The 24513-nt window shown below is 36.3% G+C and overlaps 2 protein-coding genes across 3 annotated transcripts in view; one reads left to right on the top strand and one right to left on the bottom strand.

Annotated features, from left to right (window-relative positions):
• The window catches only part of atic (5-aminoimidazole-4-carboxamide ribonucleotide formyltransferase/IMP cyclohydrolase), a 40411-nt gene extending 23507 nt beyond the window's left edge, over positions 1–16904 (bottom strand). The window contains exons 1-5 of one of the 2 annotated variants that reach the window (XM_062069955.1): positions 16727–16904; positions 16442–16568; positions 10286–10429; positions 276–364; positions 36–187 (exon numbers count right to left, since the gene is read on the bottom strand). In XM_062069955.1, the coding sequence (XP_061925939.1) occupies positions 36–187; positions 276–364; positions 10286–10429; positions 16442–16568; positions 16727–16745 (531 nt within the window). In that variant the 5' untranslated portion in view covers positions 16746–16904. The remainder of the gene's footprint in view (positions 1–35; positions 188–275; positions 365–10285; positions 10430–16441; positions 16569–16726) is intronic. The other variant, XM_062069964.1, reaches the window with a different exon arrangement.
• On the top strand, positions 5790–6198 carry LOC133664918 (glutamate dehydrogenase, mitochondrial-like). The gene has a single exon (XM_062069940.1). The coding sequence runs from the start codon at positions 5790–5792 to the stop codon at positions 6183–6185; it is 396 nt and encodes a 131-aa protein (XP_061925924.1). The 3' UTR covers positions 6186–6198.
• Positions 16905–24513: the final 7609 nt, after the last annotated feature.

Raw genomic sequence — 24513 nt, 5'->3', positions numbered from 1 at the left:
AGAAATGGGATTAAAAAAACAACAATATTTCTCACTTTGAGAGCCAGAGTCCTGCGTGTGTCCAGGCTGGTATCCTGGTCTCCTGAGGACTCCATCTCCTTGGTGACCAGGGAATAATCAGCGGGGTCACACACCACCGTGACACGTGCGTGATTCTTAGCTGCAGCCCTCAGCAAAGTTACACCACCTTGGTAAATAAAAAAAATACAAGTGAAAACGTCATGAATTTGAATGTGGCGATATCAGACATGGTGTTGTGTATCGTCACAGCTCACCGATGTCAATCTGCTCCACGGCATCTTCCACTTGCACATCTGGGTTGGAGACGGTCTTGACAAAAGGGTAGAGGTTGCACACGACCACCCTGAAGAGAAGCAGGCAGCATAAAATAATGTTCTTACCAACACAAAACTACTAGGACTAAACTGTGGAAGTAATATGAATATTTCATATCTCCATTATTGAGACTAAAATTATCACAGTAACGTTGAACGTGCTCAAAAAGTACTAATGTAGACAGAAAGTTTTATTAAAAAACAAATACACTTAAAACACCTTAAAACATTAAATATTACTACTTTGAGTGTTTAAATAAGGTTTTAGAGTGTTTCTAATAATAAAAGCAAAACAAGTGTTGCACGTCTGGTTTATGTAACATCACTTCCTGTTGTATCAATCAAAGTTTATTTATATAGCCCTTAATCACAAGTGTCTCAAAGGGCTGCACAAGCCAAAACGACATCCTGGGCTCAGATCCCATCCCTACATGTACCCATACGGTACCAATTTTCAGTACTTTTCTGTGTGTTAATAAATATTGTTTTTGATAATAACTGCTGTCCAGTTGTTATATCTTGATTTATTATCACATGTCGGAGTCTCATTTACGGTTGCCAGTCAGATGGCAGTAATGTACAGTAGAGATCGACCGATTATTGGTGACGATATACATATCGGTCTCTTTTTTTATTGGGATCAGCTTTTATTTTTCCTCAACTACAACAGAACTACATCATTAGATACAATGTACACACTTATGATGCAGTAATTAGTATGTTTAATTAGTGAAGTAGATAGTAATAACCACTGCTTAACACTTTGTTTAGGTCGCTTATACACAATATATCTCTTCTACTGAACTTTTCAAACGGTCCTTTATATGCCGGGTAATCCAGTTTGTGTCCTTCTTATCCGCCATCCTACCGGTACCGTTGTGATTGTTTTCGCTAGTGCAACGATCAAGCCTCTGTCCGCAACACTCCCGGTGTGGGCTCATTAAAAGGAGCGCCACGAGTTTCATGATCAATCAAATAACGTTACAGAGATGGATGGACATGAAGACAAAATATTTCTCTGTTAAAAATGCAAACTTTGCGTAAATATCTTGACAAATAGGAGATGAATATACAAGCAAAGAAGAGCAGGCAGCAGCTAACACATTCTCATACTTTCTGTAACATCCAGGAAGAAATGATGTCGGCCATCTTGAAAAATGTCTCAACTATAATCTACGTGAAGGAGCCCAGAATAGTTTTTATGTCAATGTTGACAATATTTCAGGAGGAAACCTTACAATGTATTAAATCCATAAAGTGTTAAAAAAGTGCATAAAATAGAGTAGATGAGTTATTGTGATGTAGAGAAATGTCATATTTTGACCCATTTTCCCAGCAGATGTTTGATATTTAGAAATAAAATGCTGATGCTCCTCTTAGACACACCTAATAAAACACAACATCAAACATTGTCACTACTGGTCCCACTTTTCCTAAAAATAATGTTAAAAAACTACTTAAAGCCTTGTCCAGATGTTTACTGATATATAATATTCATGTTTAATCACTTTTACTGCTAATGAATATCACCTTCAAATATCACTTATCGGCCTCCTTGACTACTAATGACTGGTATCAGTATCGGACCTGGAAAAACCATATCGGTCGATCTCTAGTGTACAGTTTGAGGTGTGCTGGCTAGTCAGTTCAGTCTTTGATGTCTAGCCTTTTGTTGTCCCCTAAAAAGTGTAAATGCTGTAAGTATTGTTCTTATTAAGCAACCACAGTTGTGGTTTTCATTACCAATATTGGAGGTAAAATTGCTAACGCTAATCAGTAGCGTGTCAATAGCAAAGCCAATGTATATTAGCATCAAGCTATCACATTTTTGGAGAATGATTTGAGTCAAGTGCTTTGTTGGTATTGAAAAATGCAACTCTACCTAGAGGTAGTTTGCCTGAGTCCGCTCTCAGTGCTGCTGCAGTGACGTCACCCGCAACCCAGGTACCGTGATATGGCACCGTTGGATTTTATGTGAATCGTTGGGATTTGGTCAGTGCCAAAAAAGAACCGGATTTGGTACCGTGACCATCCCTATTAGGGGTAGCACGACTAATCGACTTGAGGATTTTAATTTTTTTACGTGGACTGGTCACTGATCAGGAGGTTTGATGAGCATCTTCTTTAGTGACGTGGGAGAAGACGACACCCTGGGGTTCATTTGCAATTGGGAGTGTCCAACACTCAGAATGTGTGCAGTTCAGGCAGAAACTAGACACTCACAGGTCCTTGGGAAATGGCGCACTTTTGCGTGAACCAGTTGGAATAATTTGTTAGAATAATGATGTATAAGTTATCACACAACTCACAACTTAAAGGCCGTTGCTATAGTATTATCAATTGTGCTGAAGTTGTACTTTTCGATCTGTGCAAAGGCACAACTTGTAATCTTCCATTGAGAGTTGTCTCGTGTCAGCAGTTTGTTTCCAGACCCTGCCTGCTGACAGCCGAGGACGGACATCGAGTACCTCAACGCAGATAAAGCAGAGACAGGGCGAAATCGAGAGAGTCAGCACATTTCCATTCTGAATAATCATGTATTGTGTCTACTGGGGCTGCTTGCATTACCCCTCCCTTCAGGAGCAGCCTCAGTGATGTTAACTAGGGACCTCCCGAATAAATAGAGGAGCAGGTGGGACTGTACCTTAGAGCGTAGGGTGAAACTGTAACTGAGTGTACAGCCCAATACGTCTCTCCTCATGAGCAAAATTCAACTCTGTCTGATTCCTTCTTCTTGTCTTGTGTAATAGATAGTTCGGTGTTTGAACCTGACAATTGGGAGTGTCCAACACTCAGAATGTGTGCAGTTCAGGCAGAAACTAGACCCTCACAGGTCCTTGGGAAATGGCGCACTTTTGCGTGAACCAGTTGGAATGTGGGATCATTAAAGACACGGAAGAAGATCATGTTTAAACTTACTTGGATTTGCCTTTTTCCCCACATTTGTGTGCTTTTAAGTAACAATGATTGCGTTTACGTGTCGTACTTCCTGTCCTGCGCTTCACTCGGCAATGCTAAATTGCTGCGCCTTCGCTCTGACATTCCGCCAAAATAAAAGCCTGGGGCCGTACTTATCAAGCTTCTTAGAGTGCCATTTTACACTTAAGTCCTGAGAATTTGCGAAATTTAGTCCTACTCTCAAACTTAAGAATAAAAGCTTTTTATCAACGTTCTTAAGTCTAAGAATCACTCCTACTCTCCACGATATTTAAGAGACCTTCAGAGGTGTCTTAAGTGGTTAGGAGTTGCCAGCAGGGGATGGCACTGAGGCGAGAGAGACGTGCGCCAACGTTCAGGGAACGGAACAATGTTTTTTGTTTTTTTGATGACGAGCAGCTGATCAAACAGTATCGTTTAGACAGAGCGGGTATTATTTTTGTCACAGATTTAATACTTTTCGATTCCTTGTTGATTTCTGCATGTGTCTGCAGTGGGCTAGTATATATAGAGCCACCCACACCAGTTTCAAATTAGTTGCCTAATTAATGAATTGGAAAGAAAATGTTATGACAGTAGTGTATGTGTGTGGCCGTGAGGTGAGTGACGTCAGTGAGTGTGTGGGCGAGAGAAGAGAGGGAGCGGTAGCGTGAGTGCCGGCGGGGACTAGTTTGTTTTGTATTATTTTGTAGTTTGTCAAAATATACACTCCCATTGTCCACTTAAATATTTCCAAGATATTTCTTTATTCTTAGACAACGGATTCCCTTCCGTGATTGGTCATTTCTATGGACACAGAAATTACGTCACCTAAAATTGCGTTTACGGCACATAGTAATGTCGTAATTCAGCTCTGAGTGTGACACTTAAGATTCAGTCCTACACTTCGCTGAAAGTGTGAGTAAGACGCTTGATAACTAACTTTTAAGTGCAGCTTTCAGCGAAGAATTTATTTACTCTTAAGTCAACTCTTAGCAGACTTCTTAGGAGTCATTCTAAGAAGCTTGATAAGTACGGCCCCTGGCGTGTATGCTTCAAAGACCTCGAGACGGTAAAAGAGAAGTTGACACATTGCGAGTGGAAGGCAGCACGAGCGTTAGCGGAACACAACGAACACACACTTGCTGGAAGTTCAGGTAAAATGTAAAGTTAGGGATGTAACCATAAAAAAAAAAAAATTAATATCAGTTTTTTTTTTATTTTAGTTAAAAAAATAAAAGAAATCACATGTTTTTTGTAAAGTGAAGAGCCACTAAAAAGAAAAGCAGTGTGAACCTAGCCTTAGTTGCTCTGACAGTGATGTGTTTATATCGTTTTAGATTGTGGTATGATTCTGATTGGAGAAAGACGCTAATGTATTTTGTTTTCGTGTTAGCATTTAAGCTAGCGAGCTGGTGGTGCCTGTAAGTCTGTGATTTTATCGAAGTGCAGTCATTACATCATTTTAATTTAAAATGATGATATAACCGTGGATATTTTTACGGCGGTTATCGTTACATCACTTGTTAAGTTCACGTTAAAGCTTGTTAGTGTCATCCTTGCTGTTGTGTGACGTGTCGGTGAGTAACTTTGTTGCAAGGAATAAAATGAACATCAGTGGCTAGTCGACTTTAAAAAGTTTGACGTGGTGCCACCGTTACTAAGTTTGCATGTTGGTCGAGCAATAAGCTCTCAGTTTTACTTCTCCTTGATTGAAGTCTGGTGCAGACTGACGTGATCACTCATTTATTGAGTGAACACAACGCGGAGTCACAAGACCGCCTCGTGGAAGCAATCATCAAACCCTCGTGCTTCCTGCTCACTTTTAAAGGTTGTCTAACCATCAAACCCTCGTGCTTCCTGCTCACACTTTCAAAAGTTGTCTAACCATCAAACCCTCGTGCTTCCTGCTCACACTTTCAAAAGTTGTCTAACCATCAAACCCTCGTGCTTCCTGCTCACACTTTCAAAAGTTGTCTAACCATCAAACCCTCGTGCTTCCTGCTCACACTTTCAAAAGTTGTCTAACCATCAAACCCTCGTGCTTCCTGCTCACACTTTCAAAAGTTGTCTAACCATCAAACCCTCGTGCTTCCTGCTCACACTTTCAAAAGTTGTCTAAGCATCAAACCCTCGTGCTTCCTGCTCACACTTTCAAAAGTTGTCTAACCATCAAACCCTCGTGCTTCCTGCTCACACTTTCAAAAGTTGTCTAACCATCAAACCCTCGTGCTTCCTGCTCACACTTTCAAAAGTTGTCTAACCATCAAACCCTCGTGCTTCCTGCTCACTTTCAAAGGTTGTCTAACCCTTTCAGATCTACTTTAGTGCAGGGGTGTACTAACTTTATCTACTGATAAATTAACGCAAAACTAACAATGCAACCCCGAAAGGGACAAGCGCTAGGGAGTGGATGGATGGAATACAATAGTTAAAAAAAAATGTTTTAAACCTTTAGAGCTCAAGTTTGGTCCTGGGGACCCAGAAGAACTCCGTCATAAAGATGTTAAAAATACGTCATATATAAGTACATAAGTCATGGTCATCCCGGACATGTACCTCAACGCCGGCGGCGTGACGGTGTCTTATTTCGAGTGGCTGAAGAATCTCAACCACGTCAGCTACGGACGCCTGACCTTCAAATACGAGCGAGACTCCAACTACCACCTGCTCATGTCCGTGCAGGAGAGTCTGGAGAGGAAGTTCGGCAAGCAGGGAGGACCCATCCCCGTCGTGTCCACCGCCGACTTCCAGGCCAGGGTCGCTGGTGCCTCTGAGAAGGACATCGTTCACTCTGGTCTGGCCTACACCAGGCAAATCATGCGCACGGCCGCCAAGTACAACCTGGGCCTGGACCTGCGGACGGCCGCCTACGTCAACGCCATCGAGAAGGTTTTCAAGGTCTACAACGAGGCCGGGCTCACTTTCACATAAGCACGCTTACTTAACTTCCTCATAGTCGTCTGCCCCCTCCAAAGCCTCCACAACATATCACAGCGTCTGCAGCCCTGCTGCTCTTTGCTTATATCGCTTGGAAAAAAAAACCCAAAGTAGACGCTGCCTCCTCGCCTTGTAATAAACCTTCTTTGTTTCCCGCGTAGAAACAGCAAGTTCGAACAAACATGTCCGTCATGTCCTATTTTGATGTTTTTTTGTGAGTGTGTGGTTTTGAGCCCACAACACTGCAGATGCCTTAAAGCAGGGGTCACCAACGTGGTGCCCGCGGGCACCAGGTAGCCCGTAAGGACCAGATGAGTAGCCCGCCGGCCTGTTCTAAAAATAGCTCAAAGAGCAGCACTTACCAGTGAGCTGCCTCTATTTTTTAAATGTTATTTATTTACTAGCAAGCTGGTCTCGCTTTGCCCGACATTTTTAATTCTAAGAGAGACAAAACTCAAATAGAATTTGAAAATCCAAGAAAATATTTTAAAGACTTGGTCTTCACTTGTTTAAATAAATTCATTATCTTTTTTACTTTGCTTCTTATAACTTTCAGAAAGACAATTTTAGAGAAAAAATACAACCTTAAAAAGGATTTTAGGATTTTTAAACACATATACCTTTTTACCTTTTAAATTCCTTCTTCTTCTTTCCTGACAATTTAAATCAATGTTCAAGTAAATTTATTTTTTTTATTGTAAAGAATAATACATACATTTTAATTTAATTCTTCATTTTAGCTTCTGTTTTTATTGACGAAGAATATTTGTGAAATATTTCTTCAAACTTATGATTAAAATTCAAAAAAATTATTCTGGCAAATCTAGAAAATCTGTAGAATCAAATGTAAATCTTATTTCAAAGTCTTTTGAATTTCTTTTAAATTTTTTGTTCTGGAAAATCTAGAAGAAATAATGATTTGTCTTTGTTAGAAATATAGCTTGGTCCAATTTGTTATATATTCTAACAAAGTGTAGATTGGATTTTAACCTATTTAAAACATGTCATCAAAATTCTAAAATTAATCTTAACCAGCAAAAATTACTAATGATGTTCCATAAATTCTTTTTTTAAGTTTTTCTCTTCTTTTTTTCGGTTGAATTTTGAATTTTAAAGAGTCGAAATTGAAGATAAACTATGTTTCAAAATTTAATTGTCATTGTTTTCGTGTTTTCTCCTCTTTTAAACCGTTCAATTAAGTGTAAATATCATTAATTATTAATAATAACATAGAGTTAAAGGTAAATTGAGCAAATTGGCTATTTCTGGCAATTTATTCAAGTGTGTATCAAACTGGTAGCCCTTCGCATTAATCACTACCCAAGAAGTAGCTCTTGGTTTCAAAAAGGTTGGTGACCCCTGCCTTAAAGATTAAAAGGAACTTATCATTTTGTCATAAAAAAATTTAAAAAATCATTATTTAAATTTTTTTTTTTTGAGTTACACTACGCAGCTTTTTATTTTTTATTTTTTCCTCCTGCCGGCAAAGGAAGCGGACCTGGTTGGTGCCTTTGCTCTACCAGCCCCCCATATACTGTATCCTGTTTTAACCGTCCACTTCCTCGTCTTGAAATGAAGTAAATTACCTTTTATTTGTATATTATTCCTTTCTTTTTTGGGGAAGAAAAAACAACAACAAAAAAAACCCGTCATATATTGATATATACTTTATTTTGCCAACACTTAAATCTCGAGATTCATTTCAGGTCGGTCGATATAAAGTTTAAAACATATTTGTTTTGTTTTATGCCTTTTTTGTTAAAGAAAACCCTATTTTGTATGGCTAAAACACAAACTATGCAAAAGTGGGAATATTTGATGTTAAGTAATTAAGCCTTAAATAGGTCAATAATTCATAAAGATATTATATTTTGAACATTTTTTTAATCCCCCTAAAAATCTTGGGGATCCACCCATAAAAGTTTTAAAATAAATCATACATTTTTTATCTTTCAACATTTAAATCTCCAGATCAACTTCAGATCTATCCATCGATTACAAGTATTTACTATTTAAATATGATGTTTGTTTAATGCCCTTTTGCAAAAATAAACATTTTTTATGTCAGGGGTGCCCATTATGTCGATCGCCAGCCAGGCATTAAAAAAAAAAAAAGTCCTCAAAATTGCCGATCATAAATAAATCTTCACCAAGACGTGACTTTGGTCACTTGATTGACATTCAGGGCACCCGAGGGTCTTGTGAGATGACGCTGGCTGCTGCCAGATCATTATTAAGAAAAAACGACCGACAGGAAGGCGAGAAACACTTATTATTTCAACAGACTCTCGCACCGTACTTGCTGTCAAAAGCCTGAAGGCCGACCGCATAGTTCCTGTCTTCACAATAAAAATAAGACTCTCAGCAAGCTACGGAGTGTATTTCTTGTAAAGTGTATAAAAAGGAGTATGGAAGCTGGACAAACTTTCATGTGGTGTTGGACAGAAAGGAGGCCTTTTTTTTTCTACTCCATTTGAAAATGTGGAGGTCATCATTACTACTGTCTGATTCCAATCAATGCAAGTCATCACAATCAACTTATATTCTTGTATTCATGAAAGAAAGGAATGTTAAACATGCTTGTATTATCATTAAACACCTTTAACTTGTTAACTGTCTATCTGTGTTGGCCCTGTGATGAGGTGGCGACTTGTCCAGGGTGTACGCCGCCTTCCGCCCGAATGCAGCTGAGATGGGCTCAAGCACCCCCCCGCGACCTCAAAAGGGACAAGCGGTAGAAAATGGATGGATGGAATAAATAATATATATATATATATGGACTGGGCGGCACTTACAGCAGCGGCTGGCCTTCGTGGCCCCTCACTCCCTCCCCGCTGTGCAACTTTTGTGGACTCTATTTGGTAGGTTTGTGTGTGCTATGGCTATGAGGTTTTTTTTCTCTTAGTCTCTGTCTGGACATCACTCTAGGGCAGGGGTGTCAAACTCATTCTAGCACAGGGGCCGCATGGAAGAAAATGTGTGCACATGCGGGCCGGATGATCAAAATCATGGCATTAAAACTACAAAACAAAGACAACTTCAGATTGTTTTCTTTGTCTTACTTTGGCCAAAAATAGAACAAACACATTCTGAAAATATTACAATAAATATATAGAAAAAACTACCGGTAGCGGTAAAGTTTAGATCCATGAAGGGATGAAGAAACTGAATGAATGTACATATGCATAAAAAATTGTTTTCTTTTGTATTTTTTGTTTAATGAATTAAGTCACGTTTATGACAACCTTTTTTCCAAAACACTATATAGAATATGAGGTATAACAGGATAATGCATACATTTGTCATTAGTTTTCAAAACGCTTACAAAAAAAGTGGCACCCCGAAAATGTACTGTGGGACCCCATTTTTATGACCTGGGGCCCCATTTTGAAAATTCCTAGCGCCAACACTGATAGGAGTATTGGTGCGTGCAAAACAGCAGCAAGCGGCTGTGGCCTGCGGGCCGCTTCTAATACTAATCAAATATCATCCCGGGGGGGGCCATAGAAAATTAATTCACGGGCCGGATCTGACCCACGGGCCTTGACTTTGACACCCCTGCTCTAGGGAGTCCAACCTTAGACGGAATATTTTTTTCTCACCCCCCTCCTACTCTTTCTCCAAATTTGACCATTTTCTTACCTTTTTAAGGGGCGCCGTAATGTGGCGACCCTCGGCGGTCCCGTCTTGTCTCCCCGTAATGTATATCTGCTCTTAGCGGGATTACGCACAATTTCCATTCTTGTATGTCTTTTACATGGTGAGAATTGACAATAAAAGGCGTACTATATATATATATACATATATATATATATATATATATATATATATATATATATATATATATATATATATATATATATATACATACAGCTGCTTTAAAGAGTTATTGTGTTATTAGAGTCAACATGGCAACTTTTTCTCGTTGCATTTCATCCGTTTGCTTTTTTAATCCCCTTTTTTCCTTTTTAAAAATTATATTTTTAGGGCTGATTGAAAAAAAAAAAAAAAAAAAAGAAGCTGTGGGCCGCACCTGGACACGCCTGCTTTAGCAGGTTCCAAGCGGAGGACGTCAAGGGTGACTGTGCTCTCACCTGACCAGGTTGTAGCCCAGCTTGCTCATGTCTGCGGTGTCACCGGAGGTCTTCCTGGCCAGGATGCCTCCATGGACGGCGGGATGGAGCGTCTTCACGCGGCCCCCCAGCATCTCTGGGTGTCCGGTCAGCTCCGACACGTCTCTGACAAAACACACCGTGGTGCAGGAAATCAAACAATACAATATATACACACACACACACTATTCATCAGTGTTTTTCAACCTTTTTTGAGCCAAGGCACATTTTTTGCGTTGACAAAATGCGGAGGCACACCACCAGCAGAAATCCATCAAAAAATAAACTCAGTTGACAGTAAAAAGTCGTTGTCGCAATTGTTGGATATGACTTTGAAGCATAACCAAGCATGCATCAATATAGCTCTTGTCTCAAAGTACCGGTAGGTGTACTGTCACCACCTGTCACATCACGCCCTGACTTATTTGGACTTTATTGCTGTTTTCCTGTGTGTCGTGTTTTACTTCTTGTCTTGCGCTCCTATTTTGGTATTTTCCTGTAGCAGTTTCATGTCTTCCTTTGAGCGATATTTCCCGCATCTACTTTGTTTTAGCAATCAAGAATATTTCAGTTGTTTTTATCCTTCTTTGTGGGGACATTGTTGATTGTCATGTCATGTTCGGATGTACTTTGTGGACGCCGTCTTTGCTCCACAGTAAGTCTTTGCTGTCGTCCAGCATTCTGTTTTTGCTTTACTTTGTAGCCAGTTCAGTTTTAGTTTTGTTCTGCATAGCCTTCCCTAAGCTCCAATGCCTTTTCTTAGGGGCACTCACCTTTTGTTTATTTTTGGTTTAAGCATTAGACACCTTTTTACCTGCACGCTGCCTCCCGCTGTTTAAGACATCTACCATGAATTGATTTACGTGGACCCCGACTTAAACAAGTTGAAAAACTTATAGATGTAAACACACAACATACATATACATGTACACACACACACACAACATACATGTACACACACACACACACAACATACATATACATGTACACACACAATATACATGTACATGAAGTGAAGTGAATTATAATTATATAGCGCTTTTCTCTAGTGACTCAAAGCGCTTTTACATAGTGAAACCCAATATCTAAGTTACATTTAGCAGTGTGGGTGGCACTGGGAGCAGGTGGGTAAAGTGTCTTGCCCAAGGACACAACGGCAGTGACTAGGATGGCAAAAGCGGGGATTGAACCTGGAACCCTCAAGTTGCTGGCACGGCCACTCTACCAACCGAGCTATGCCGCCCCATATACATGTATACACACAATATACATGTACGTATCCATGTGTACACACAATATACATGTACGTATCCATGTATACGCACAATATACATGTACGTATCCATGTATACACACAATATACATGTACGTATCCATGTATACACAACAATATACATGTATACACACAATATACATGTACGTATCCATGTATACACACAATATACATGTACGTATCCATGTATATACGTATCCATGTATACGCACAATATACATGTACGTATCCATGTATACACAACAATATACATGTATACGCACAATATACATGTACGTATCCATGTATACACAACAATATACATGTACGTATCCATGTATACGCACAATATACATGTACATATACACACAATATACATGTATACACACAATATAGATGTATATGTCTACATTGTGACGTCACACAATATAGATGTACATATACATGTATACACACAATATAGATGTACACACAATATAGATGTATATGTCTACATTGTGACGCAACACAATATAGATGTACATATACATGTATACACACAATATAGATGTACACACAATATAGATGTATATGTCTACATTGTGACGCAACACAATATAGATGTACATATACATGTATACACACAATATGGATGTATACACACACAATATAGATGTACATATACATGTATACACACAATATGGATGTATACACACACAATATAGATGTACATATACATGTATACACACAATATAGATGTACACACACACTATAGATCAGGGGTCTCAAACATGCGGCCCGCGGGCCAGTTGCGGCCCGCGAGACGTTATTGTGCGGCCCCCACCTTAATATGAACGTTTAATGTTAGTGCGGCCCGCGAGTTTTATATGAATGGCGCTTTACAGCACTGTGTGCGCGGAGCTGAAGTATTCTTGCCAACCCTCCCGACTTTCACCCATCAACAATACTGAGGATATCAATATTATGGCGGGCATACCGTGATGTCATAGCCTTTAGCGTTCACTTTTTCTCCATACAAACTACGTGCCGGCCCAGTCACATGTTGTATGCGGCTTCAACAGACAGACGTAAGAGACTGCAAGGGATACTTGGTCAACAGCCATACATGTTACACTGAGGGTGGCCATTTGAACAACTTTAACACTCTTACTAATATGCGCCACACTGTGAACCCACACCAAACAAGAATGACAAAGACATTTCGGGAGAACATCCGCACCTAAACACAACATAAACACAAGAGAACAAATACCCAGAATCCCTTGTAGCCCTAACTCTTCCGGGCTACAAGGAATCTACCAATCATGGTGTGGTATATGGCTCTCGAGGGCCGAACATTGACGTCACTTGCGTGATGCAAGCAGAGAAAAGTTTTGCTGCTTTTCCACAAGACCCGCACGCGCCCTCCCTCCCTCCCTCCCTCACTAACCCTCACTATCTCCCTCCCTCCCTCACTAACCCTCACTATCTCCCTCCCTCCCTCACTCCCTCGCTCTCTCTCGCTCTGTCACTGTGTGTGTCTTTCTCGCTCCCGCCGGTCCGGGCTGGGGAGACGAGCTTCCGAAGGAGCGAGCGACAATACAAAAGTGTGGTGCACTGGAACCCAGCGCTGATACTCCAACAGAGAGTCACTGGGCGAAACAGACGTGTAACACGTTAAGTCGTGATGTTAGCCCGTTCGGGGCTAATTGTGCTACCGTGACTTTAAACTCCCCGCCCCCCCACGTTGGCTCCAGACGGAGACAATTTTAGTTATTTGGGTCCAAAATACCCCTGCGTTAGTGGAAAAGCGGCAAATGAGTGAAAGCGAGAGAAACGTTGCCATGGAGACGAGGGTTGTCTTACATGCCTGGCTGCAGTCACACGGCGACACCTGTCCGTCAGTAATAAAGTCCCCGATAACCTGGACCAATTCAAACCGTTATTTGTTTTTTTTATTGTTTAATTTGCATTGCCTCACACGATGAACACTACATATATTTCTATATGACGCCATATAACACTCCGGGAGCAGTCACTTTTTCCCGGTACTTTCCGCCGACCGCCGTGTTGCTGTCGGAAGGAAAAGCGGAACGACACACATTGCGGAAATAACATTATTCTCCGTGCGTCGGCTAAATACAAATATATTCTACAACCCCAAACATGTCTTTTTCAAAGCGTGCAGTGAAGAGAAAGGTTATAGTGATGAGCAAAAACAATTCCAGAAAAAGTGGGGGATGCAATATTTCTTTGTTGAGCACAGGGGCACCCCAACGTGTCTTATTTGCACAGAGAAAGTTGCCGTGCACAAGGAATACAATTTAAAACGTCATTATACCACTAGACATGCTGAGGAGTATGCAAAATACCAGATGAGAGAGTGAACCGGGTTGCACATTATGTGTACGCGTATACATTGTTGCACACTGGAGAAATCAAATTATTATTGTTATTACTTATGACTAACTGATTTATTTACTTAATTCTCATTTTGTTCATTTATATTTAGATTTTATTTTGTGTTGAAAATAAAAATAAAGACATTAAAAATATTTTTTTAAGAAATCTTTACTTGCGGCCCAGCCTCACCCAGACTCTGCATCCAGTGGCCCCCAGGCAAATTGAGTTTGAGACCCCTGCTATAGATGTATATGTCTACATTGTGACATAACACAATATAGATGTACATATACATGTATACACACAATATAGATGTATGCACACAATATAGATGTATATGTCTACATTGTGACGTAACACAATATAGATGTACATATACACATGTATACGCACAATATACATGTACATATACACGTGTATACACACAATATAGATGTACACACACACTATAGATGTATATGTCTACATTGTGACGTTACACAATATAGATGTACATATACATGTATACACACAATATAGATGTATGCACACAATATAGATGTATATGTCTACATTGTGACGTAACACAATATAGATGTACATATACATGTATACACACAATATAGATGTATGCACACAATATAGATGTATATGTCTACATTGTGACGTAACACAATATAGATGTACATATACATGTATACACACAATATAGATGTACACACACACAATATAGATGTATATGTCTACATTGTGACGTAACACAATATAGATGTACATATACACATGTATACACACAATCATCATTCATCATTGGCGATCACTCGAAGCGAGTATGATAGTCCTCCCGTTGGTGAGTCTGGTCATCTGTGGGTCCTCAGGTGGCTGTAGAGGCCAATCCGTGATCCACAGACTCTATTGCAGTGGGGGCATATGTGCGTGATTGTCGTGGTAGTAGTGGTGGTTGTGGTGGAGGTCTGAGGAGCTGTTTTGGTAGTGGATCTCTCCTTTCTTTGTTGCCTCTTGGTTTCCGCGGCACGGTGGAGGTCCTTTTCTAATTGTGCTGTGCCTTCATGGACCATCCTGCTCCACAAAACCCTCTGGTGGGCATCATCCTCCCAGGTGTTGAGGTTGAAGCAGCATTTCCTCAGGTGGATTTTGAGGTTATCTTTATACCGCTTCTTTTGCCCCCCTTGGGTGCGTTGTCCTTCCGTCAGTTGTCCGTACAACATCTGTTTTGGAAGGCGACTGTCTGGCATGCGAATTACATGGCCTGTCCATCGCAGCTGGTGCCGAATGACAGTTGTAGTGATGCTGGGCATGTTAGCTTCCTTCAGAACACTAATGTTGGTACGCCTATCTTCCCAGCTGATCCTGAGGATCTTGCGGAGACATCGCTGGTGGTACTGCTCCAGAGTCTTCAGGTGTCTGCTGTAGGTGGTCCAACTATCAGCCCCGTAGAGCAGAGTGGGCAGAACTACAGCGTTATATACAAGAAGCTTGATGTTGGTCTGGATGACCCGATTCTCGAAAACTATTTTCTTGAGCTTAGCAAAAGCTGCGCTGGCACAACCTATGCGGTGGTGGATCTCGGCATCGATGACAGCTCTCGTTGAAAGAAAACTGCCAAGATAAGCGAAATGCTCCACGTTTTCCAAGATGTTGTTGTCCACATAAATTGTGGGGGGTTGGTAGGGTGTGTCAGGGGCCGGTTGGTACAGGATCTGAGTCTTCTTTATATTGATGTCAAGTCCCAGGAGTCGGTACGCTCTGGCAAAAGCATCCATGATGTTCTGGAGGTCCAGCTCAGAATGAGCAACAAGAGCATTGTCATCTGCGTACTGAAGCTCTGTAATGGAGGATATAAGCACCTTGCTTTTTGCCCTGAACCTACTCAGGTTGAAGAGCCCGCCGTCTGTCCGGTATATGAACTGGACTCCCTCAGGCAGATTTTGACTGGTGAGGTGAAGTATGGCTGAGATGAAGATAGCAAACAGGGTTGGTGCGATGATGCAGCCCTGCTTGACCCCAGTGTCAACTTTGAAGGGAGCCGTTTCAGAGCCGCCATTTCCAACTACCACTGCGGTCATGTCGTCGTGCAACAGACGCAAGATCTTCAAATACTTGTCTGGGCATCCGATCTTGGAGAGGGCACCCCAGAGGGCGGTTCTGTTCACAGAATCAAAGGCCACATGTATACACACAATATAGATGTACACACACACAATATAGATGTATATGTCTACATTGTGACGTAACACAATATAGATGTACATATACACATGTATACACACAATATAGATGTACACACACACAATATAGATGTATATGTCTACATTGTGACGTAACACAATATAGATGTACATATACACATGTATACACACAATATAGATGTACACACACACAATATAGATGTATATGTCTACATTGTGACGTAACACAATATAGATGTACATATACATGTATACACACAATATAGATGTACACACACACACAATATAGATGTATATGTCTACATTGTGACGTACCTGACAGCCAGTCCAGCATCACGCAGAACTTTGGCGGTCCCTCCTGAAGCTACGAGACTCAAACCAACGCCCAGCAGCTTTCGGGCAAACTCCAGCAGCCCACTTTTGTCTGACACGCTGAGCAGAGCTGCAAAGGACGCAAAAAAACACTACTTTCACTTTTTTTTTGCGGAAGTCTAGCTGGTGTATAAAAAAAGCACCACGATGCTAATCATGCTAGCTAAAGAGTTAGCCCCCGCCAACGTCACGTGGCTACCACATAAGTTGGTCTTGAATGAAACTCACCGAGTTCTGCAGAGGCCATGTTGGCAGCAACGATGTCGGCTTGGAGAGGTAAAGTAGAAGATTAGAGGAGCGAGCAGGGAGAGAATTGTCACAAACTAACTCAAATCTTCCACTTTTCAACGCTTCTTCGTCATGTGCTCGCTAAGCCCCGCCCGGCGGTGTCGGCCCGCCCACAAACTGTCACACAAGCGTACCCCTACGTCATAGTTACATTCAGGAAGTGCTTAGAATGATCACGTGAACGGAAGTAAAAAGATCGCTAGCGTAAATACTTTTAAATATACTACTAGAGGTGACTACATTATACTCAGGTAAGAGTACTTTATTTAGAATAAAAACTACTCAAGTAAGAGTAAAAAGTACTCATACATTACAAATGTAACCTATTTTTATGGACTTGCCTCTTTGTGATGTTAAGTTCCTGTTATACAGTATATGCCTTGAGCTCTTATTTTGAAGTCGCTAAGAGCGGAAGTGGTGATACGTTGTGGTGGAGCGGAGTTTTTGAAAACAAACGAACCAAAAAGTGGTCCTTGTGTAGGACTGGAGCCTCCGTGTTTGTGTTATTTTGTAGTTTTATACAGTACAGGCGACATATATGAACCCTCGGTTACACAAACAAGTAATTCAAATTCAGTGGAAAAAAAATACTTCAGGGTTAGGGTTAGGGTTAGCTCTTACTTTTGAAGGCGCGGAGAGCGGAAGTGGTTCAAAACTCCGCTCCACCACAACGTGTCACCACTTCCGCTCTCCGCGCCTTCAAAATAAGAGCTCAAAGCATATACTGTATGACAGCTTATAACAGGAATTTAACATCACAAAGAGGCAAGTCCATAAAAATGGTTACACTAGCTAAAACATAAACATCTACAATATGTAGTACAAAAGATGCACATTTTACAGTCACTTATGACGTCATAACAGGGCTAATGTTAGCATATGCTAGGTAAAACATGAAAAAAAACTACCACTTATTGCAAAAATGTTTTGTCTCTTTGGAAGTGTAATAAGATAAATTTATGATTTAATCCAATCCAATCCACTTTATTTATATAGCACATTTAAACAACAAAAATGTTTCCAAAGTGCTGCACAACAAGATTAAAAACAATATTAAAAACAATATTAAAAACAATATTCAAATATTATCCTTAGCTCCACCAATGACTGAATGAAAACAAAAAATAAATAAATATAAAAACAATATAAAAATAAATATGATTAAAAACGATTTTAAAAGGAAAAACCAATTAAAACAGTAAATAGAAATCAAAATTTATTTAAAAAAAACCACAGAGGACAACAGAGGACAGAAGACCACACAACTCACATAGTGTTAAAAGCCAAAGAATAAAAGTGGGTCTTAAGACGAGACTTAAAATGTATTTAATTCATCAAGTTTTGATTGATTTGATTGTTATACTAGTTGATGAATGGAAACATTATCACACTTTAATACCATAAATGTAAGTATATTCACCACGTATGTTCTATAATAATACAAACATTTTCATTATATTCTTATATAGATATATAGATAGTACTTTATTGATTCCTTCAGGAAAAAAACAACAACAATTAAATTAAATAATTAAACGAGGGTTTTATTTTGGGGGAAATTCCTCCACCTTCACTAAAAATACTTCCTTACTTTCACCACCAGAGGGAAGCATTACTTATGCTGTAAGAGAATATACAGTAATATTACATTACATTATTGTAATGTAAAATAGCACAAACAAGCACTCTCAGTTTAGTACTTGTAGAAATAGAGGAAAAAAGTCTGTCAATATTTGTTTATGCATTGTGTAATATTATTATTGTTGCACATTTGTGCATTCGAAGTGTATTTATATTATTGCATTTCTGAAAAAAGTGCATTTCAATGAATGGAAAGCTAGAAAATGGACGATTATTAAAAAAGCATGTTTGATAATTGGAAGATGTTTTGAGGGACGATGTGCTTTCTTCCATTTCACCAGCAGAGGGCAATGTGGACTTTCCTGATGTTTGCGTGTCTTTGATGGCGTTTATATCTCCGATTAATAAGTACAGAGTTCATTTAAATAGTCTTTGTTACGTCCATAATTACAATGAAAGTGTTTAGATTGCTGTCTTAACTCTTAAGTTGCACGTAATTCTAATGATATTATTTACAGTTATTATTATTATTATTTCCAAACAAACGTTTTGCTGCCAATTTAAAGAGATGATTATTGTTGTCATTGTGTGATGATTACTTTGCTGAGCCACGTGGAAGTTCACGATAAAATAAAATAATGATGTTCATTCTCTCCAACAGTTTATTAAATAGGAAAAATAAGATTTTTTTTCATGTAATCCTGAAATCCTCACAAAAAAAATACTTTAAATTGAAATGTATTTTTGTAATATTAATATAGACAATGTGAATAATTTGTTTTTGCAATGTCACACATATGACATTTATTTTGAAGGAGGCTGACTGCAAAATAAACATGAATATTCCATGCCTGCCTACACTTTCACTGTGGCTAATATTAAATGTGGCATATTTAGAAAAGACAGCACATTTGTATTAATATTATTATGTTGCCTAAAAACACTCATAAAAGTTATGTTTGAGTGCAGCATTTATTGTCTTTTTTTTAATACATTTTAATGTGTTTTAATAAACAGTTTGTTGTAATTTTAGTCTCTTTTTGTCCCTGTTATTTTTACTTGTATTTCGTGGTTCTGTTTGTATTTGATTTATTTCATATTATATTGTATTTTATATACATATTATACTTTTATATTTGGTCATTTGTTGTCATAGATTAAATCTTATTGAGTGCATTATTTTGTTTGTATTTAATTTAATTCATATTATATTGTATTTTATATACATATTATACTTGTTTATTTTGTAATTATATTGGAAGTGCATTATTTTGATTTTTTGTAATTTGTTTTGTATTTTATGTACATATACTTTTTTTGTAATTTGTTGTCAATGATTCAATTGTATTGGAAGTGCATTATTTTGTTTGTATTTGATTTAATTAATATTATATTGTATTTTATATACATATTATACTTTTATATTTTGTAATTTGTCGCCAATGATTAAATTGTATTGAGTGCATTATTTTGTTTGTATTTGATTTATTTCCTATTATGTTGTACTTTATATACATATTACCATTTTATGTGCTGTAGTTTGTTGTCAATGATTAAATTGTGTTAGGAGTGCATTATTTTGTTTGTATTTAATTTAATTCATATAAATATTGTATTTTTTATACATAATATACTTTTATGTTTTGTCATTTGTCGTCAAGGATTAGATTGTATTGGAAGTGCAGTATTTTGTTTGTAATTGATTTATTTCATATTACATTGTATTTTATATACATATTCTACTTTTATATTTTGTCATTTGTTGTCAATGATTAAAATTTATTGAGTGCATTATTGTTGTTTTTCAAATTTCATATTATATTTAATTTTATATACATATTACACGTTTTTGTCATTCTCGTCAAATTTGATTGAATTGTATTGAGTGCATTATTTTGTTTGTATTTGATTTTAATTCCTATTCTTCTATATTTTGTCATTTGTCGTCTATGATTGAATTGTGTCGGGAGTTCATTATTTTGTTTTTTTGAAAGGTTTCATTGAAATATTCAACATTTCCCGAGGCGCTGATCACGTGACGGCCTTTTCCATAAAGTTTATTGGTAAAAAGTGATCATTTTGCCGGCTGAGACGTGAATGATCGCCGCGTCCATTAGTTAAGTGACAGGCCAGCTGCAGCTGATGACGCAATCTCTTCATATTCACCTCATCTGCTGATTGATTCCACTCGTCGTGCTTTTTTTTTTCATGTATTCATTTCATTTATTCGTTCATTTGTGCATTTAAGAAATGAAAAAGAAGCAAATGAGGTTTTTTTGTTGTTGTTTCATCTGGAAGACAAACTGCAGCATTCTTGCTCACAATAGAGACAGAAAGGATGACGTCAGTGTTTTGATATCATGTTTTAAATCTGCAATCAATGATCTATGATCGTTACATTTAGTGATGTCATAAGTCGGATGAAAAGCAACACATTAGTGACAAGTTAAAGGTCTTATTGAACAATTATGACATTATCGATTGACATGATTGGTCTTTGATTGATCTGAAGACGTCATGATGTCTCATTAATTTATTATTATTATTATTATTATTATTATCATTATGTTGCATTATTAAGAACATTTTCGTTTTATTGCTAAAGAAATTCGCACTTCTTTTTTTTTCTACCTCGACTCACCACTATTTTTTACATTTGAATATGCAATATTTATTTATCTTGTATTATTTTTTTTAATTATGCAAGATTCCATTGCATAATTTGTATATAATGAGACATTTTATTATTTTGCATTATTCAGATTTTTTTCGTTTTCTTGCTAAAGAAATACGCATTTCTTCTTCTTTTTTTAATTTTTTTTTTTTTTTACCTCGAATCATCATTATTTTCAATTTAAAATTAACAATGTGAATATTTATTGAAACCTAATGAAACGATACAATTATTAGCAACATTTATTTACCATTGTATTATATTTTTTTAATTATGCAAAATTCCATTGCATAATTTGTTTATAATGACATTTTATGTCAATTATTATGTTGCATTATTTAGAATATTTTCGTTTTATTGCTAAAGAAATACGCATTTCTTCTTCTTTTATTTATTTATTTTTTTTTTTTTACCTCGAATCATCATTATTTTCATTTTAAGATTAACAATGTGAATATTTATTGCAATCAAACGACAAAATCATTATCGACTGCCGTGGAAATATACATTTAAATATGCAACATTTATTTATCTTGTATTATTATTTTTTCATTATGCAAAATCCCATTGCAAAATATGTGTGTAATGAGACATGTTATGTAATTTTATGTCAATTATTATGTTGCATTATTTAGAACATTTTCGTTTTATTGCTAAAGAAATAAGCATTTCTTCTTCTTTTTTCTTCTTCTTTTTTTTTACATCGAATCATCATTTTCAATTTATGATTAAGAATGTGAATATTTATTATTTATTACATTTACTATTATTATTATTATTATTATTATTATTATTATTATTATTATTATTATTATCGACTGTCGTCAAAATATACAATTAAATATGCAACATTTATTTATCTTGTATTATTTTTTTTGGAATGATGCAATTGCTGTGCCTTAACTCCATTGCATAATTTGTGTATAATGAGACATTTATTCTTCTTTTTTTTTAATTAATGAGATTTTTTGATTAGGGGATTTTCTTGTGAACATTTTCAAAACAAACATTGTTTTCTAGAGGTTGGAATAATCTCTACTTTGGATAAATGTTTCCTCAATAAAAAAACAACATCATAAAAATAGTCTTTAACGACATAAAAGGCAATAAAACACATCTCTGCACTGACAGGCACGCGCGTGCGCGCTCACGCACCTTTTCCTAATTGTTTTGACGTCATCATCGTCGTCATGTTTAATGACTTTTCATGAGTGATGCTGCTGTCACTGATTATTCATTTTACTTCAACCGGTATTTTATTGTTTATGTTTATTTTGCCACCTAAAACATGTAAAGAACAGTTAAAAAAACCCCTCAATGTTAATTTTGTATCTGCCTAATTTAATTAGTGAAATACATTTTAATTCCTAGAATATTTTAGTTTGTGTGAAAAAAATCCCCAATGTCATCATTTCACACTTGTGTTTTTTAGGTGTAAACATACAATTTATGCGTCCTCTCCTAGATTATTTCCTACATTTGTTGTGCTTCTAGAATTTTAACATCGTTTTATTGCAAATAAAAAGTCATTTCTCGCCTATTGAAACCATATTTCGGCCTAAATGAGGTAAAACTATCAATAGTGCAGTGTAAATTGGGTCTAAACCAATCAGAGCGCGCTGTGCAGTATCGAGGCCTCTGATTGGCTCAGACGCAGGCAGCATTAGATTAAAAGATATTAAAGGTGATTAAAATGTTATTTCGTGTTTGAAAGGCTCTCATTACAATGTTTTTAAACTGTCATATGTACATGTTTTTAAGGAATTTACTACGGTCAGGCCTGGAACCAATTCATTGTTAATAGTTAATAAATAACATTTATTTACAATTAATGTGACGAATCAAATATATGACATTTATTTACAATTATTGTGATTAATCAAAAAAATGACATTTATTTACAATTAATGTGATGAATCGAATAAATAACATTTATTTACAGTTAATGTGAGGAATCATGCAAATTACATTTATTTACAATTAATGTGACGAATCAAAGAAATGACATTTTTAACAATTAATGTAACGAATCGAATAAATGACATTTATTTCCAATTAATGTGATTAATCAAAAAACATTACATTTATTTACAATTAAATGATGATTCGAATAAATGACATTTATTTACAATTAATGTGATTAATAAAAAAAAGAAATGTATTGACAATTAATGTGACGAATCCAAGAAATGACATTTATTTACAATTATAATATATTATAATATATACATACATATTATATATAATATGTACAGGCTGCTTGATGCCCTCGAATAAAAACATCTGTAGATTTTACAGTAAAAAAAAAAAAAAAAAAAATTACTGTAAAATTGACAGTGGTTGTTTTTTACAGTTTACAATTTACAGTGGATTACTGTAAATTGGAAAACAGTACCGCTTTTATTTTGATGGTCAAATTCTGGCAACTGAGCTGTCCTACCGTAAACATCTTTAGTAGTTTTACAGTGCATTGCTGTAAAAAGAAAATCACTTATTTTTAGAGTTCAATTACCTTATTTTTTAGAGTACAGATATATTATTCATGGAGTACAATTACCTTATTTTTTAATGTAAAATCACCTTATTTTTAAAATAAAATAATCTTATTTTAGAGTAAAATTACCTTATTTTTAGAGTACAATTACCTTATTTTTAGAGTCAAATTATCTTATTTTTAGAGTACAATTACCTTATTTTTAGAATAAAATTACATTATTTTTAAAGTAAAATTACCTTATTTTTTTTAAAAGTAAAATTATCTTATTTTTAGAGTACAATTACATTATTTTTTAGAGTCAAATTATCTTATTTTTATAGTACAATTACCTTATTTTTTAGAGTAAAATTACCTTATTTTTTAGAGTAAAATTACCTTATTTTTAGAATAAAATTACATTATTTTAAAAGTAAAATTACCTTATTTTTTTTAAAAGTAAAATTATCTTATTTTTTAGAATAAAATTACTTTATTTTTAGAGTACAATTACCTTATTTTTAGAGTAAAATTACCTTATTTTTAGAATAAAATTACCTTATTTAAATTTTTTTTTACCTTATTTTTAGAATAAAACTACCTTATTTTTAAAGTAAAATTACCTTATTTTTAGAGTACAATTACCTTTTTTCTAAAGTAAAATTACCTTATTTTTAGAATAAAATTACCTTATTTAAAAAAAAAATTACCTTATTTTTAGAATAAAATTACCTTATTTTTAGAATAAAATTACCTTATTTTAAAAAAAAAACAACCTTATTTTTAGATTAAAATTATCTTATATTTTAGAATAAAATCACCTTATTTTTAAAGTAAAATTGCTTTATTTTTAGAGTACAATTACCTTATTTTTTGTAAAGTAAAATTACCTTATTTTTAGAGTACAATTATCTTATTTTTTGAGTAAAATTACCTTATTTTTAGAGTAAAATTATCTTATTTTTAGAATAAAACTACCTTATTTTTAAAGTAAAATTA

This window comes from Entelurus aequoreus, linkage group LG02 (assembly GCF_033978785.1).
Source record: "Entelurus aequoreus isolate RoL-2023_Sb linkage group LG02, RoL_Eaeq_v1.1, whole genome shotgun sequence".
In the NCBI taxonomy this organism is placed as follows: Eukaryota; Metazoa; Chordata; class Actinopteri; order Syngnathiformes; family Syngnathidae; genus Entelurus; species Entelurus aequoreus.
The sequence above is the reverse complement of the archived record's forward strand: the minus strand, read 5'-3'. Positions and strand labels throughout refer to the sequence as shown.

What these genes read in the sequence shown, in the direction of transcription:
- LOC133664918 (XM_062069940.1), top strand. Translation starts at nt 5,790, where the DNA reads ATGGTCATCCCGGACATGTACCTCAACGCCGGCGGCGTGACGGTGTCT.